This window comes from Triticum aestivum, chromosome 4B (genome assembly GCF_018294505.1).
Source record: "Triticum aestivum cultivar Chinese Spring chromosome 4B, IWGSC CS RefSeq v2.1, whole genome shotgun sequence".
Classification (NCBI taxonomy): Eukaryota; Viridiplantae; Streptophyta; class Magnoliopsida; order Poales; family Poaceae; genus Triticum; species Triticum aestivum.
Window position 1 is genome coordinate 178,891,542 of NC_057804.1, and position 13,738 is coordinate 178,905,279.

At 44.2% G+C, this 13,738-nt stretch overlaps 1 protein-coding gene and 1 pseudogene across 1 annotated transcript; one reads left to right on the forward strand and one right to left on the reverse strand.

The window, feature by feature from the left end:
* Positions 1-1,990: 1,990 nt before the first annotated feature.
* On the forward strand, positions 1,991-3,325 carry LOC123091690 (uncharacterized). Its single transcript, XM_044513284.1, has one exon. It carries the CDS (start codon positions 2,124-2,126, stop codon positions 3,072-3,074), a length of 951 nt encoding a protein of 316 aa, XP_044369219.1. The 5' UTR covers positions 1,991-2,123; the 3' UTR covers positions 3,075-3,325.
* A 507-nt stretch (positions 3,326-3,832) lies between these two features.
* LOC123090049 (RING-H2 finger protein ATL65-like) lies at positions 3,833-5,728 on the reverse strand (annotated as a pseudogene).
* Between the last annotated feature and the right edge of the window lie 8,010 nt (positions 5,729-13,738).

Consider the following 13,738-nt stretch of genomic DNA (forward strand, 5'->3'; position numbering starts at 1 on the left):
TGTTTCGTGCTATCAAACCATTTGGCATCGCGTGATTCATGATGGTTTTATTCCATTTCATCCAAGATGTAATCAATCAAATAAAACAATAAGATGTTTTGGGTATTTCAATATTGACTACATGTGAACTGAAATGAATGAACAAACACACGAAAAAGATGTCTATACATCAGATTCATAAAATGTTCAGAACATCTTATATTTGAGAGAGATCTCTATTTGAGAACACACACACACGCACACGCACACAAATCATGCAACTGTCCCACTGCTTTTTTCCCCATGATAACTATCCCACCATTTGTCTTTCCTTCCTTTTTTTTGTGATAGGAGTATGTACCAAGTATTTAACTGTATCCCTAAAAAAATTATTTAACTGTAAACACAAGCGCCTGCCCCCTTGCACATTTGTTTCTTCTCGCATGGTTGTATGTAAGTCTCTTTAACTTTTCTTTGGCGCAAGTCGATTTCGCGTTGGAAGGAAGATGGACATGAAGAGAAAGGCTCTAGGTAGAAGACACACCACAACTGTGCGATGAATATACATGACATCTCTAACACATCCCCTAAAACTTATATTTGGGGAGAAAAAGTGAGTTTTAGAGAGTTAAGCACTAGCTAGCAGGTCCCTAAAACCAATTTTACTAAAAATTATAAGTTTGGCTTCCAAAATAATCCCCAGATGACTATATTTGGGAGAAGCAATACCAAATCATCGCGATGCAAGACCAAATCAACGAGATGTAAGCCGAAATCAAGTCGATGCAAGCCCAAAGAAGAAAACGTAAGAAGCTTCGCCTTGCGCTTGCAGTGGCCGTCATGATTTGGTTCTTAATCCATGGATCATTTGCAGATCTTCTTTTGGCGGGAGCTATTGCATTGATGATGCTCTTAATTTAGGCGGCGATGAGTAGAGTTATGTAGTATGTACGATGTTATGTATGTATATGATATTAATGTCTAAAATTTATCGAAAAAAGCTATTATAAGTTTAATTATGTCTTTAAAAAATTTAGGGACTAAAAATTTAGGGGTTCTACTAGCTGCGAAACAGTGATTTCCCTAAAAAGAATCAGTAAAGTGGCATATAAGACACTTTTGGCAGTTTTAGTCTAGGAGATCTGCTAAAGATGCCCTGATGGCCCAAACAATTGACTTACACCAAATTTCTTTTGAGACGACATACAAACTGCCACACCCTTCTTTCCCCTGGAACTAGAACAAAGCATATGCCAGGATTTAGAATTTGAGACTAGTTGTGATCCTCACGGACTATTGTGTTTCCTTGGTGATCTTGTGAAGTGGAGAGCTCGACAAGGGTGCCAACAAAGTAGCATTATGTTGCGAACCTTTATGAGCTCCTCAAAAGGATCAGCCCACAAACTCGCAAGAAAACAGACAACCTAAAAGGGGCAAAAATCTTCATCCCAAACGCTCCCTCCCTGATCAAGAATCACCTTCAAAGAGTAATGCTAGATGATCGGATGAGAATAGCACGCACTCGACACCGTTGGCACCATCATGATCGTAGGACTCACCGGCAACCGCCGCCTGTTGCAGTCTCTCGAGGGCCAACGTGCTAGTAGTGAAGGCAAAATCCCAAGTGGACCAAGTTCCACCTACTACTAGTCAGCTGGGGTGCTCGCCCAACTTTAAGAACAAAGTCAGGTCAGGTCATTTCCTCGGGCAGTCTACTTCTTTTCTTCTCCTTTTCTATTACCGGGAGTTTTGACCATGGAAATGTCATAAACATTTTGATGCGGAAAAAAGTGAAGAGTTTTTTTGGAGCACGGGCAGAAAATGGCTCGGATGGGTCATGGATTGCCCTTCCATTTTAGCTTTTCAGATGACTTGGCACTTCATCTCGTCTACTCGGCCAGTGTGATCGGACGGTTCACGTTTCCCCATTCATCATCCAACGGCTGGGCGCCCTTCTCCGACGCACTTAAATAATGGGCACGATCGAAGTCGAACGCGCCTCTCCCACTTTTGGGTCCGGCAGTTGCCAGCGGGGAGTGGGAGCGGGAGGAGAGCCTCGCCGCCGGGTCGCCGCTATGAGTTGAAAACCATTGGCCACCACCTCCTCCTCCTCCTCTCTTCTTGACACCTCAGATCTCGTTACAATGGTCAGCGCCTCCAGTCTGCTGCTGCTGCCGTCCTCCGTGCGGGACCTCGCCTCCTGCGTCGTCGCCGACGTCGCCGCCTGCACCACCCCCTCCTCCACCCTCACCTCCCCCGCCTCCCCCTCCACGCTCTCCGTCACCGTGTTCTACCGCGCCACCGCACTCCTGCCCGGCCACAGCTCTCCTCTGCATCTGCGGCTCACCTGGACCCGCTCCCCGCTCGGCCCCACGCTCTCCTTCTCCCCCTCCGCCTCCAACCCCGCCGTGGTCCTCCGCAGGCGCAGGGGCACGCAGTCCGTCTCCGTTGACGACGCCGCACAGCCACAGCTCGTCGCGTTCTGGGACCTCACCGCCGCGCGCTACGACGCCTCCCCGGAGCCGCACTCCGGCTACTACTTCGTCGCCGTCGCCGGCGCCGACGTCGTGCTGGCTGTGGGCGACCTGGCGGCCGAGTTTGTCGAGGAGAGGTTCGAGGGCCGGATCCCGAACCCGAAGGCGGCGGCTTTGACCGTCCCGTTCGCGCGCAGGGAGCGCGTCGTTGCGCCGGACCCGGCGGCGATGCACACCGCGCGGCGCGTCCGGTTCGCCGAGGGCGGCCCGGATCACGAGGTAAGCGTAGGATGCTCCGGCGGCGCGGAAGAAGAAGAGCTGTGGGTGAGCGTCGACGGGAAGCGCGCGGTGCAGGCGCGGCGGCCGCGGCTGAACTTCAGGGGGAACCAGACCGTGTTCGTGGACGGCGCGCCGGTGGACGTTATGTGGGACCTGCACGGCTGGTGGTTCCGGGAGCCTCCGTACGGCAGCGCCGTGGTCATGCTCCGGGCGCGCAGCGCGCTGGAGAGCCGGCTGTGGCTAGAGGAGGAGGAGGTCGCTACCGCCGCGCCGGGGTTCTCCCTCGTCCTCCAGGCCTTCAAGTCCCGCGCTGATGGGCTATCATCTGCCCCTGCCCATTGATCATACATGTAGCTACTTCCGTAGTTCCATTCAAATGAGAAGAAGTCGAAGGGATCAGCAAGTTTACAAGCAACATGATCATGAACATAACAGGTGATATGCATCGATGTGAGTGTGTAGTGTAGGCAAATTTCATCTCCCTTGCTAGTTGATTTTACTCTTCTCCGAATCATAACTTGTGATGTGTGCAAGTACAGTTAACAAAGGACAGCAAAAAAATAAAATAAAAAAAGTGTGCAATAGTTTGGATCCTTCTGTGTTGAATGGTGAAATCATACTTTAGACCCTTCTGTGTTGAAAGATGAAGTCTTACTTTGGATCCTTCTGTGTTGAATGATGAGGTAGTGTAGATATGGGGGTCAATAGTTTCTGCTTGTTGCCACTTACCTTCACTACTGACTGTTCTTATGTAAATACATCAATAACAGTGGTACAGTTACAAGTGATTGTTGCAGCATAAATAATCTATCAACAGGTAATGGTAGATGTAATTCTACTAACGTTGACGGGTATTATCAGCCTACTGTTTGATGGCCATTGACATTCACATGTTATCCTGGTGAGACCAGTCATGAAATTTTAGTTACCAAAAGAAAAGAAAAAACGGACACATGATACTTCACTAGACATACACTGTGCGATGTCTGATTAAGCACTTCCCAGTTCCAAGTAGATGCAAACAGTTGATGTTCGGGAAGAAACTGTGCATACCTGCCTGAGTACTCGAGTGTGATAAACAGTCAACTGCTTGAGTGTGATCAACAAATAATGTGGCGCTTTAAGAAGAAAACCGAATGAATTCTCATATTTACATCAACTCTCTGAAAACTACTGTAACATATAACGGCCATCCTGGCACACATGAAAATGTTTCTGATTCTACAGGTCTGCTCAGACTGCAGGAAAAGGAACTTCAAGCAGCTTCTAGCTAGGCTTTACATCATGGCAGCATGCCAACAACGCGAGGACTCTCTATGTTCAATTTCCCTGTCTGGTTGTTATTCTCAACAGGAGAGCCAACCTCAGATGGCGTTGCATTGTTTCCCTGATCCTCGGATGGATGGCATACTACCTGAATCTGATTCGCCTGGCCAGGTTCGTTATGAACCTGTGACGATGTAGTTGGCGAATACCCTCTGCCGGAGAACAGGCAGCGGGCATGGATCGGATCTTGACACTTCAGGCGAGCATGGGGGAATTACTATCACCGCGCTTGGCAGAGGCGGCGCAGCGTGCTTTCTGCCAGGGTCGTTCCGCAGGGAAACTCTACAGACAGGACATGTCGAGTGCTGCTTTAGCCAGATGTCGGTGCAGGCCACGTGGAAATCGTGGCCACAGTAAGGAAGAACGCGGAGTACGTCGTCATCTTCGTACTCTGCAAGACAAACGACACACCTGCAAACGAGGATGCAAATGGTTCAGGATAAAGGTTTTGTGTAATCAGGGTAAAATTGCTAAACAAGCATCAATAAATAACAGAAATGGCAATTCAGAATGCATCAACTATTACTCAGAACCCTGCTTCCTTCTCATCGAGCACAGGCGAGCATTTGACCTACTCACTCCGTCCAAAAATACTTGTCCTCGAAATGGATAAAATTGATGTATCTATAACTAAAATAAGTCTAGATACATCCATTTCTAGGACAAGTATTTCCGGACGGAGGGAGTATTTGATAACAGTTCCCCCATCTTTCATATTTGTGTGATGTCCATTATAGAACATAGAGGCACGCCCCCCAGACGCCAAAATGACATTGCTGTGAACGCGCCCAACTTCTAGCTAAACTAGAACAAACTAGTAGTAGAACTAAGGCGACAGACTCCACATCGAACTAGTGTGATGCCCCATTATATTCAGTAACAATGCAAGCTCAGTCACCCATGGTTCAGTAGCAAAAATCTAGTTAAACACAGCCGTCAACACTCTGGTACTAAAGTGGCATGGTTTGACTTAGGCACCAACATCTACTAGGACATCCAATTTTTCTATCAATGTGACGCTGTACCGCTGCTTGTTCAAGATACGTTAGCACTTATAGCAACACTCAAATATGTACTTGTTCCTTGGCATGGAAGAATCTTCCGAGAGCACGCCAAGAGAAAACATCACTAGTGTTGCAACACCGGATTCCCCCAATCACCGATCTGATTCTACCAAACAGTGCGCGATCGATGGATCCCCGCTACAGTTAATTCCAAAATGCGATTAGTTCTACCGATGGCGCAGGCGTGAAGTGAATCGCGATCGGTAGACGGGAACCGAGGGGCACATACATGGCGGAGGCGTCCGCCGCCTCGCCGCGGGGGCAGCCGGCGGCGGAGAAGGCGCGGGTGGGAAAGGCGGCTACGGCGGCTGGGTCGACCCCTCCCCCTCCAGCGGCGTGTCCCTGGCGGTCGAACGGAACGTGGAGGGAGTGACCGGCTCTGACCCCGACGGGGGGGGAAGCGGGGGAGAGGCGGCGAGGGGCGGCGGCCGCGGCGCACGCGGCGGGTGAGGGAGCAGACGAGCCGGGAGCACACGAAGACGATGAAGAGGACGCTGGCACAGAAGCCCAGCAGCGTGAGCACCGTGCTCGCCGGCACCATTGGGGCGGCGCCGTCGGCGCCCCGCCGGCGTGTCTCTCTATCTCTCTCCTCCTCCCTTGTGCTGTCGGTTATACGGTTGGAGAATCCGGCCCTCGTTTCTCACACTTCGGTTACGTTTCTGTTCCGTTTATGCCGTGATGGTCAGGTCTTTTGTTTGGGTCACTGGAAACTAATGGCATGGGTCATTGGATCAAGAGCGAAGGGCAGAGATGAAACGTGGGATTGCTAACTGGCCACTTAACCCCTTTTACACATAACCCCCTCCCCTTATTAATCAATTCAATTCACTCGACCCAGCGGGCTCGCTCACACAAAACGCCTCACTCCATGGCAACGCCGCCACATGCAACGGCAACTTGGTGCCCAACAACGGTGACCCGACGACGCGACATTCTTCCCACACAATAGTGACCCAATGGTGCGGGACTCTCCCCACACGACGATACATAATGAGAAAGCTTTGAAAATCTCATGGTTGAAGTGCATGCTTGCATGCTTCTCGATCTCTCATGGTGTAATCAATGGAGATATGGAGTTGAGGCAATCATGACCAGCCTTGAGTTCATTTTGACGTTGTTCTTTCAGGGTTGTACCGGTCCTAATCCAAAACTCCACCAATGCATGCTTGTAACCAATAAAGTGATTAAAGAATGAGTTTGCACTCTCTGACCTCGAAGTGGTTCTCAGAGTTTCACCCAAGAACACACCCCTAAGTAGGCTGGCATCCATGAGCCAGGAATTTCATATCTCCTAGCAAACCGTATGTTTTCTTCAAGACCAAATTCAGAAATCATGGAAGACCGTTATGCCTCAAATTTAGCTGGGCTTTCAGAACCCCATACACATGCGTTAACAGAATTGTAAAAATGCTCATGTTCTCTCAGTGAAGGACCAACCTTTTCCTGAAGCTTTCTCATTATGTGCCACATGCATGATCTATGGACGGTGTTTGACATAACTATATCAATGGCAGCCTTCATGCTAGCATCTTCAACGATTACTATAAGCCTCGATGCTGCCCCATCCTTAGCTTTCAATAAATGTTTGAAACACCCATTTGTATGACTCTTCCTTATCATCAACAATCAAGGCAACACCATAGAAAACGGATCCCGTGTGGTGGTTTATTCCCATGAATGGACAAAAAATCATCTTGTAATGATTTGTGTTCTATGTGGACTCAAAAGACACTATTTCTCCAAATAAAGCACAATTCTTTCTACAAAATGCATCTGCCCAAAACACACGTTTCAATTAATTTTTATCATCAAGAACATGAATCATGGGTTGATTTGCTTCCTCTTTCTAAGGTTGTCGGTAAACATTGGAGCATTTGTATCATTGAAAGTACTTCGCACGTCGCGGTGATAATTCTGCAAGTCCCTCTTCGTGCACCCCACAAACTCAAATCCACCCTTGCCAACTCAAAGCAACCGAAAGGCCCAAATGTGCCAATACTAACTATGTGACATGTGAATAGTGTGGTCTTGGCCTTCTCACACTAGTAGAAAAATTGCTAGCCACAACTTCCGTTGGTGGGCGCCATTTTCAACCAACGCCAACACTATTTTTCTCAAGTAGTGGTGGCCTTGACTTATTTGGTACGACATTAGTAAGGGCACAGTGGTGGCGTTGGAAACAGGTGAGCGTCATAAGTATATGGGATCAACAATCTGTAGAAGGCGTAGTATAGTGCTGGCCTGGTATAACATGGAACGCCAATATTATTATGCTTAGTTGTAGCGTGTCATTGGTTTTCATGTTAGCATTGTTATTTTGTCAATGTGAACATTCTTATATTATCATTTTTTTTTCTTTTTAGTTTGAGACTTGAAATGTAGTTTGACACTTCAAATATATAGTTTGACACTTTCAAATTTTTATTATTTTAGGTGGTGATCTTTTTTATAGTATATTGTAGTTAATTTTATAAAATTTATATTATTTTAAATGGAAATACTGACTTTTTTAAAATATGTTCTTTGAGACTTTAATTTTTCTTTTCTTTTCTTTTTAGTTTGCGACTTGAAATATGTAGTTTGAGACTTCAAATATGTAGCTTGACACTTCCAATTTCTTTTTCCTTTTTTTATTATTTTAGGTGGTGATCTTTTTTATAGTATATTGTAGGTTATTTTATCAGATTTATATTATTTTAAATTAAAATACTAACATGTTTTAAATATGTACTTTGAGACTTCAATTTTACTATTTTCTCTTTTTAGTTTGAGACTTGAAATATGTACTTTGAGACTTCAAACATGTAGTTTGACACTTCTAGAATTTTTTCTTTTTATTATTTTAGGTGGTGATCTTTTTTATTGTATATTGTAGTTTACTTTTATCAAATTTATATTATTTTAAATGGAAATACTGACATTTTTCTAAATATGTACTTTGAGACTTCAATTTTACTTATTTTTTCTTTTTAGTTTGAGACTTCAAATATGTAGGTTGACACTTCCTATTTTTTTCCTTTTTATTTTTTTGGTAGTGATCTTTTTATAGTATTTTAAATGGAAATAGTAATATTTTTAAAATTTATCATTTTAAATTTCTTATTGGGCCAATTCCAAATAGTATTAGGAGGCCGTGGGGGTCAAAACCAAGGGGGCAACGACCCCCTCGACGCACTCCCTCTCTCTTTGCCCCGTTGCTCTGTTCTTGTTCCGTTCCCCTTTCTATCCCTCTCCCCCCAGCTCAACATTGCCGCTTCGATTCCGGCCGACTCCAGCGATTCCCGACATTCTCCGGTCCTGAGGTACACATCTGAGTCTCCCCCTCTCATCTGGTCCATTTGGATTTGTTTTTAATTAGAGGTGTGATTCGCATTCCCTATGCTAGGGTTTTGGCGACAGCGACAGAGTAGACTGCACGCGACCCTCGGCTCCAACCCAGGTGAGCATATCATCTCTCCCTCTTTTGCTGTAGGTCACTGCCACCATAGTTTTTTTATTTGCATCGCTAGGTTTCATCACTAGGCAGTGGCAATTTGCTGTAGTTGTCTAGAATTAAGGTAGATATATTTTTCAATCTTTGGTTAGCACTTGCTGTAGAAACTGGAAGGGTAATCTATCAATCAAATTCAAACTATCTTGGGGAAAATCTACTAGGTAGTACTTTTTCACCATCTCACATATATCACTAGATTTGAATCCTCTGAATTTGTTTCTAGGAATCTAGGTGACTCTAATGGTTAGAAGATCCATTACCTTCTCATTGAATCGTCGGTTTAATTCAAATAGTTGAGTGTCCAATGTCTATAAGAAAATTTCCACTCGAAAGTAATGCTCCAAGTTAGGTGTGCCAAAAGAGTGTGGCAATATGTGGCAAATATAGTCACAATCCAAACAAGCCCTTAGGGGTTGTTTGGTTCTAAGCCACAACTTGCCACACTTCGTCACATCTCAACTTAGGCAAGTTTGACCAAGTTAATTTGGTGTGTGTTTGGTTATTGTCACAACTAAGGCAAGAATTTGTTTTATTAGCACTAAGGCCCACATGTTATAGGTACAAACTGGCATATATATACTACACTTCATCCATATGATTGTGTGATTATATCGATAATGCTATATTGTTGTTGTCCAAAGCTAGTTATGCACATGTCATCATCTTTAAACAATTTTTTTTGTGTACAAACTGGTATGTGTTAGATAATCTGACCCTGAGTTGTTATTATTTTGTAGTTGCAGCCATGAGTAGCTGGAACAGCCACTGCCAGTCCTTGTGCAACTTCGCGGCATATGACAAAGTCAACAAAGGCGAAGCGAGCACCAACAAGGTAAGATTACAAAAACTTCCATGAGCATTGCAAACACATGCATATATACATATATCTAACCATTTATTACTGATGATTTCAAATATTTGACTTGCCAGGCATATGTACAAAACCATCTCTAGCACCCGTCGAGCGATAGCTATGTGACGCGGACATGCTCAGCCACGAGCTTGTCGCGTCAGAGGAGAGTACAGTGAAGGCCCCCAGGGAGTTGAATAACTCCCTGCGGAATGAGACGGATCTGATCATCGACGAGAACTCAGATTACTACGATAAGAAACTGAAGCTCAATGACCAGAAGGACAAACTGGTCACCAAGATCGATTCTCTGAAGAAGGAGAGAAGGCTCCTGAAGGACGAGAGGGTGGAACAAAAGACGTTGAAAGTCCATTATAGAAAGGAGGGGGAGAACAACATGAACAAGTTGCGTGAGATGAAGATCATTCTTCAGAGAGAGATGTAATGCATGTGTAGTAGTTTGGAGATATTGTCGAAGTTGGTCATTTTTGCTTCTAGCTAGCTAGTATACTACTGATTGTGGATTTGAAGTTATCACTAGAAGTACTAACCTTTTGTGCAACTAAATGTAAGTAAGTTTAAATGGCTGCATATATACTAGGTTTAAATTGTTGGGTATATTTTCTATTAGCAAAAAGTTCTAATTGCTGGCGTTGGCACACACTCAACACCATAGCTAACACAAATATATTGCTAGCCTTAGCCACATGGCACGCCAACAGTACTCACAATACTGCTGACGTGTGTGCTAACGCCAGCACTAAAAAATTTCACTGACGCCATATTGGTGGTGTTGGAACCCTATGCCAGCAAAGGCAATTTTGGCAATGCCATAGCTAGGCTATTCTGCACTAGTGTCACTAACTTCTCTGTTAGACTTAATTAAATGTTGATTGGTGGGTGTGACAAATTGACAGGTGTGTTCTTCATGAAAATTGGATATCGAGTATTTGCCATCCTGCATACGCTTGCCAGTTATCATGGCTTCACAACCACATCTAGTAATATTTCTTGCATGTGTTCGTATCTTCCCACCCTTCAAATCCTTCTTGCATTCCTCCTCCTCCTTTGTTTCGAAACCTTCTTTGGAACAAATAAATCGTCTCCAGACCACCACATTATCTATGGTCTTTTTATGCCCAATTCAGACTGAAAATCCAACATTGAGTGAATAAGCCTTGTAAAATTTCTCAACATCTTCCACACTATCAAATGTCATACCCATGGCTGGTTTTATGTTCTCATCACAATAGGTAATACATGTTGACCCCTGAAATTACATGATGCATTGGTCGCACAAGTTAGTGAATGTTAAAGAAACTTGTACAAATTATGGTGATAACGACACTCACACAAAATGAGCCACTGATAGCTCTCTTTTTAGGAGTGCTGAAGTTGTCAAGTATGATCGGGGGATGACGTATTTCCATATCATAGTGTCATTCATCATTGCATTCATGGTTTTGCAAAGCAATATCACACGCTAACTTGGGCTCGATCTGTTGCAAGCACATAGGGATGACCATGCCATGTTCATTAGAATTAAAAAAAGATGCATCATACAGGGAGCAAGCACTGAATACATATTCATATCAATTTACAAAACAATAGGCATTACAATGACACGTTCATAAGAATTCAGAAAAACAAAGATGCATTCAGAGGAGTAAGGATTGAGCCCACAAGTTCTGAAAGGATTGAGAAGAGAGGTCTAGAGGGGGGGGGGTGATTAGACCCTTAACAAGCAAAAGTGGCAGTTTTTAGTTTCTTCAAGTTAAGGTTGAGTTTAGCACATGTTAAAGCATACACAATACATTTTACACAAGCATAGCAAGAGTATGACCAGCGGAACAAGTAAAGCATGCAAGTGCAAGAATGTAAAGGGATGGGATTGGAGTGTGCAAACGCAATGAAGACGCGTATAATTTTTGGCATGGTTCCGATAGGTGGTGCTATCGTACGTCCACGTTGATGGAGACTTCAACCCACAAAGGGTAACGGCTGTGCAAGTCCACATAGGGCTCCACCCACGAAGGGTCCACGAAGAAGCAACCTTGTCTATCCCACCATGGCCATCACCCACGAAGGACTTGCCTCACTCAGGTAGATCTTCATGAAGTAGGCGATCTCCTTGCCCTTACAAACTTCTTGTTCCAACTCCACATCATGTTGGAGGCTCCCAAGTGACACCTAACCAATATAGGAGACACCACTCTCCAAAAGGTAATAGACAGTGGGTTGATGATGAACTCCTTGCTCTTGTGCTTCAAATAATCTCCCCGACACTCAACTCTCTCTCACAGATTTGGCTATGGTGGAAGAAGAATTTGAGTGGAAAGAAACTTGGGGAAGGCTAGAAATCAAGGTTCAAATGGTAGGAATGGAATCTCCTCATCTCAACACATGAGTAGGTGGTTCTCTCTCAGAAAATGAATGGTGGAAGTGTAGGCACGTTCTGATGGCTCTCTCCTATGAGAAGAAGGGGTGGAGGGGTATATATACCCTCGACACAAAATCTAACCATTACACACTTTTGACCCATCTCGGTGGCACAGAACAGAAAACTCTATGGCACCAATCTGTACAAAAATATGAACGTTAGGAATATCGGTGGGACAGACGGAAACAACTCGGTGGGACCGATGTGCTAGGGCTTAGGGAAAACTTCATCTCGGTGGCACCTATTGCACCATCTCGGTGAGACCAAAGTGAATGCAATGAGCAAAAGAGAATCAATCAAGCCAAATTGATGGGACCGATTGCAACATCTCGGTGGAACCAAAGTGAATGCAACAATTCATAGAGCGCGGGTAAGGCCATCTCGGTGAGACCGAGATCCATATCGGTGTGACCGTATCATTAGGGTTTTGGCAGTAGCTATGCCAAGATGAACTCGGTGGCTCCGGATGGGAAATATCGGTGGGCCGAGTTGGGAATTAGGGCTTGGACATATTTGGATAGAGAAAGTGGCTGAGGGTTTTGGAGCAATATCACTAAGCACTTTGAGCAAGTAGACCATTAAGCAACACCTTATCCCCTTTTAACAGTACTGGCTTTCCTATGGACTCAATGTGATCTTGGATCACTTAAACAAAAAATGTAGAGTCTTGAGCTTTTTCCAATCCTTGTCCTTAGAATTTTGAAGGGGTTCCACATCCTCTTGTCCTTGCCACTCCAATGTTGAACTTTATTTGAAATATACTAGATAAAACTATTAGTTCAACAAAAGATATCTTGACATTAATTAGCAAAATCACCCAGGGAGCACTTGTGCTTTCAATCTCCTCCTTTTTGGTAATTAATGACAACATACATCAAAGCTTCAACAAAATGATATGAAAAGTAGTAAGTAAAGCTTTGGAGAAACATGTAACTAGCATGAGCTCCCCCTACATGTATGCACTCATGTAATGATAGAATTGAAAGACATGTGAATGCACATCATGACAGAGTAGGTAATGAGTTACATGTATCTTGGCCATATGCATCAGAGCAAAAAGAAGTGTTGTGAGATGTACCTTCATGTTTATGAGCCCCTCTTGCAAACAATATGTGCAAAATCAAGAGATCATCATGCACATGAGTGTGATGCATATACTTACCTTGTGGTTCTTAAGCTGACTCTTGAAGAAGTAGACTTGAGAAAACATGGTTAAATAACACAAGAAAACTCCAATCAAGAAGGATTTCAAGACCCACAAGAATACCAAGACTGGGATGACGATGACATGTAATAGGTGAGTAGCATAGAGTGAGTACCTTATTTGAATGTAGACATGTCCCAAAAAATGTAAGGATTTGCAATAAATTCTAAGGATTTTTCTCCCCTTAAGCATGGACTCTTCCCCCTGAATCTAACACTGGATCATGGGAGAAGGTAGGGTGAGATAAAATCAAAACATAAATAAAATCAAGAGCAGAAATAAAGTCTCAAATAAAGTTACTGACATGTCTTTCCCCTATCAAAGACATGTGACTTCACTCCTCTTATGACAGTGCATATCTCTTCCTTTCTTAGAAGAGTTTTGCGAGAATAAGCTTTGATGTGCTCTCTCTCCCCCTTTGACATCAATTTCCAAGAAGGGTAGTTTTCATGGATATGAGTCAAGTGAGTGTGATCCTCGAGAGACACAAGTAACCAGAATCCAGCTCAAGATGCAGATAGATGGAAAGAATCATTGAGTGGAGCTGAAACAAATAAGCATTATAAGATGGCAAAAAGTTTTCTCAGTAGTGAAATCGGTGGCACCGATTCATTTCAATTGGTGACTCC

Excerpts from the sequence above, each read along its gene's own strand:
- LOC123091690 (XM_044513284.1), top strand. The coding sequence starts at position 2,124 with ATGGTCAGCGCCTCCAGTCTGCTGCTGCTGCCGTCCTCCGTGCGGGAC.